The sequence below is a fragment of the Centruroides sculpturatus genome, unplaced genomic scaffold (genome assembly GCF_000671375.1).
Source record: "Centruroides sculpturatus isolate CEXI.00-Female unplaced genomic scaffold, Cexi_2.0 scaffold474, whole genome shotgun sequence".
In the NCBI taxonomy this organism is placed as follows: Eukaryota; Metazoa; Arthropoda; class Arachnida; order Scorpiones; family Buthidae; genus Centruroides; species Centruroides sculpturatus.
Window position 1 is genome coordinate 493,328 of NW_019384646.1, and position 4,596 is coordinate 497,923.

The following is a 4,596-nucleotide window of genomic DNA, read 5'->3' on the forward strand; positions in this document are numbered from 1 at the left end:
TTTCATCCCTAATACTTGCTATCATTATCTTTAACCCATCAGATTATAGTGCATGAAATTAATAATACGAATGATTGATTACTCGTAATAAAATGGGGGTTATCTAACTATTTTTAAAATATTACTCTCTTACCTCTTCAACATAGAAAAATTTTTCGGTCTCAGGAGACCTTGAAATGTCCAGAAATGCAAAGAAAAATTTAGGGTTTTTATGTACTGTACTACGTACGGATGTTAATGTGTGTGGGGGACATGATTTTTTCACTCACTTTGAAGCTTAACTCCTGTGTCTTTTGGCGAAAATTTCTGAAAATTTTGCGGGGAAGTTTGTGTTAGGGGTAAATGTTTTCGAGGTAGGAAAATCGGACCATTGGTTCGGGAGATTTTAAAGGATGGACCATATATTCAGTTAGAATAAAATGGATTATCTGAAAAATTAAAAAATTAAAAAGGCGTTACTTTTCGAAACACCGTCGTATATTAATCTTCCTAAGAAACAAGAAAATTAATGTTTTATTTAAATTTTAAAAATACTTTCAAAGAGACTCCACCATTCGATGTTCGCCGAAATCTGAGCAAACATTTGGCCAATACCGAATAGTATGGATGATTTACTTGTAACTTTGCACTACAAATCTTTAGTATTTACCGTTTCCCATTTTTTATCGGTATATTGTGCCGAATAAAAAGGGAAAATCAATTGGGTATTGACCAAATGTTTGTTCAATTTGGCATTAAATTTGTAACATTGAGTTTCGATTTACCTCATAAATATGACAATTGTCAACTACTAGACATATTTTTACACAATAATATTTAAATATTTGTTATCACACTGTATTTATCAGATTATTATTATATAATTAGTTTAATTTAATTTAATGTTTGAAATAGATATTTATAGTTTATCGGCCATTTACATTTGTATCCAATTTCTGCTGTGAAACAATTATTGTTAATATCATCATCACAATATATAATAGTTCTCTATGTTGCCATTTACTTCAGTAAAAATTAGTCTGTTTAATCTAAATATTTTAACATTACAGTGAATTTAAATTAAGAATAAATTATATTAGACTACTAAATTATTCGAAGCAGATAAGAACTTGTTCACCTTCGCTATTTAATCAGTAGGTGGATCTGAATTAAGGTGGTTTGTTTTATGGTTACAATTACAATATCCAATTCTTTCACAACTTAAATTTATTTCTTTGATAATTTATTTAGTAATTTTAATGATGTCAATTCATTTTAACAGCAAAAATAAACCTAAATAAAAGAAAATCCTAAATAAAATCTCATTAAATATACATATCAATCATAGGAAAAAGTGCCAAAAATTTAATAAAATACTGTATATCTTCATTCTAAATCACTCATATTAATACATTAAAGAATATAATCTTAATTTTATGAAAATATTCATAAAAATTTCCATTATTTTAAGAAATTTTTTGCACTTTTTAATATTGGGAATCGTAAAAAGAGAGCAAGAGACAAACCAGCTTCTATGTTGTTTATTTGTTTTACTCGAAAATTTATATTTCAGTAATTGATACTGTGGCTAACAACTATTATCAATTGTCCTGCTTTATAAAATATATTACTTAACCCTATTTATCGATTGATATTATTACTGCAGCTTTCGGACTCTCAAACGTCTGATATGATAAACTGTTATTATTTAGCCCTGCTATTAAGAAATAAAACGATTCGAAAACAATTTAGTATATTAAATCTTAATATTTCGTAAAGAGATGATGATGAGTATCTTGAATATTCTATATAACATTGAATCTGCTCTATAAGAGCATATGGTTTCCTGTTTAAATTCGGAAAAATAACATTTAAAATGACGTAAAATTAGGTCAAAATGTTATAAAATCGCGTAGAGAAATTCTGATAAAAATGACCCAGTTCGTACGTATGAGATTATAGGAACGGGTCAAGGATAATTATTATACTCTAAACATTTTTTAAATGTAAATAAATACTTTTCCATTCGATTTCGCTAAGTCGCGCCGCGACACGTGATCCTGATCAGCTGATTTCGATATGTAGATTATCTTTCACCATCCAGTAAGTTTGACAACACAATTCATTCGACATGTGCACTTCGTAAAGATTCTAGTAAGCAGATTAATTAAACAGAATGGAGGATAATATGAAACAGCCTTTACTACATCCCAACGTTAATAGCGCTTATAATGACTCTTGTGACTACAATTCCTTCGGGCACAGCGATTCTTCTTATAATAAAAAGAGGCCTCAACCCATAAGGTAAAAATAAACATATTTTTTAAAATTAAAATTTAATTAATTTTAAGCCTTTTTTTTTTCTTAAATTTTGTGTAATATGAAGACACAGTGTGTGTGTGTGTGTGTGATTAAGAACGATATATATTATTAATTTTAATCTACATTTGTTTGATTTTAATATTGAATAATGTTTCGAATTGCATTAATCAAGATCTCAAAAACGATTTTAAATTTATATTTTTATTTTAAAAAAAATGGTTTTTTTCCAATGTGATTCTTTCATAGAATATTATAGATTATTTGTAATAGATAATTTTGCGTCATTTTTTTAATGATATCTTCATTTACTTTTATTATTTCAATCAATTGATACAAATGATATGCTTATCTAAAATAAAGATAGTGATGATGCTTGAAAGTGAGGTATATTTTATTATCTAATTTGAGAATATCAATAATAAAGTAAACGTTTTATGAGTTACTGTTACAAAAATTTCTGAATAGTTTAAGTGGTGCCTATTAAAAAAAGGAGATGAAAACGTTCAGTTACTTTTTTCACTTTTTTTTACTTTAAATTTATATTATTTTATATTAATGTTTACGTGAAATATATCATGGGCGCATCCAAGGGATGCTTATGGTGTTGCAAGCCTCCTCGCTCCTCTTGATACCAAAGCAATCAATTTTGAACTTTAGCAACTTTAAATTAAAAATAAATATAATAACGCATTTAGCATAACTTCAGTTAGGTAAAAATTATAGAGTAATAATTAATTAATATTCTCGAAAAATGACAGGAGCATATGCCTTGGTCTCCAAATCTTCCTTGAGCAGTACCCTTAACCTCAAAATTCAAGATATGCCATTGAAATTTATATTTTTTATATTAAAGTTTACAGTTTCAAGACAGTTTCTTGAACTCATAAACTTCGTGTAAAAAATATGGCAATCGACATACTTTTTGTTTGAGTTTTTCGTCTTAAATAAGCTCCCGAAGAGTTGATTCTGGGAGTCTTCCATTCCAAGAGTAGAAAATTTCGGGAGATTTGATATATTTTATTCTCAGCAATATCGAGATGCTTTTTTTTAAAGGAACTTGAAAATTTTTGACAAATTTCGGTAGTCTGCCGGCGAATCTGAGAGAAATAGCAATGTACCCTTAAGTAATATTAATAATCCAACTTTCAAGAATCTATCACTTTCGTAATGGAAAAATTTTGAATTTACGTTAATAAAAATGTCTTGAATATCTAAAAATTAATCCTAGAGATGGACGAACACTATCAGCAAATATTTGAACATTAAAAACTATTCGAGATTTCGAATATAACGTTGAAAAAAATAAGTTCGAATATTACAATACCTTCAATATTGTGCCAAACGTACAGACAGGAGACCTCTTCAGCACCTCCGCTTTAATTTGAGACAAGAAAGGAATCAGACTAGAACCTGAAAGTGTTCGAGTGCTTCTTTTCGTAAATAAAAGTCTGCAGTTGGCGAAAATGAGAATAATCTTTGATTAACTTATTGTAGTTAAGAAAACAGTACAAAGTTGAAAAGAAGGTATTATAAAACTCAAAGTCAAAATTAAAGTTTGTAGTTTCATTTCTTAGAATACCATTGAATACCATTGCCAGAAAGTACTTAATTCCGCAATCTGGGATCTCTGCTACAGAAAGATGGCAACATTGATTGGGAGGTTACTAGAAGGATCAATGCAGGGTGGTTAAAGTGGAAACAGGTGACAGGAATAACTTGTGACAAACGCATGCCACTTAAAATAAGAAGGCTAATATATAAAACTGTCATCAGACCCGTGCTTATGTATGGGTGCGAGTGCTGGCCGATGACAGCCACCGAAGAGAAGCGATTGCACGTGGCAGAGATGCGAATGCTGAGGTGGATGTGCAGAGTCACTAGAATGGATAGGATTAGAAATGATTACATCAGAGGAAGTTTAAAGGTAGTATCTATCTCAAAAAATAAAAAAATAAAAAGCCACAGACTGACATGGTTTGGACATGTGGTGAGAAGGAATGAGGAACATGTAACAAAAAAGGCACTAAATATGAAGGTACAGGGAGATAGAGGTAGAGGAAGACCTAAGAAGAGGTGGATTGAATGTGTAAAAACGGATATGCTGGACTGTGGAGTGGATGAAGAAACAATTAGAGATATACCAACGTGGCGTAAATTGACATTCCGGACTGACCCTAAATAATCTGGGATATAGGCCAGGAGAAGTTTCATTTCTTAGAAACTATTCGAGAAAAATGATATTCGCCCATCTCTATTAATTCCAAAATAAAAATTTATGAATTTCTTATAACTGTA

General features: G+C 29.8%; 1 protein-coding gene across 1 annotated transcript in view; it reads left to right on the forward strand.

Annotated features, from left to right (window-relative positions):
• Nucleotides 1–2,092: 2,092 nt before the first annotated feature.
• LOC111626191 (sodium-coupled neutral amino acid transporter 9-like) overlaps nt 2,093–4,596 on the forward strand; it is a 42,263-nt gene continuing 39,759 nt past the window's right edge. The window contains exon 1 of the mRNA XM_023369500.1: nt 2,093–2,283. Within this exon, the coding sequence (XP_023225268.1) occupies nt 2,156–2,283 (128 nt within the window). The 5' untranslated portion in view covers nt 2,093–2,155. The remainder of the gene's footprint in view (nt 2,284–4,596) is intronic.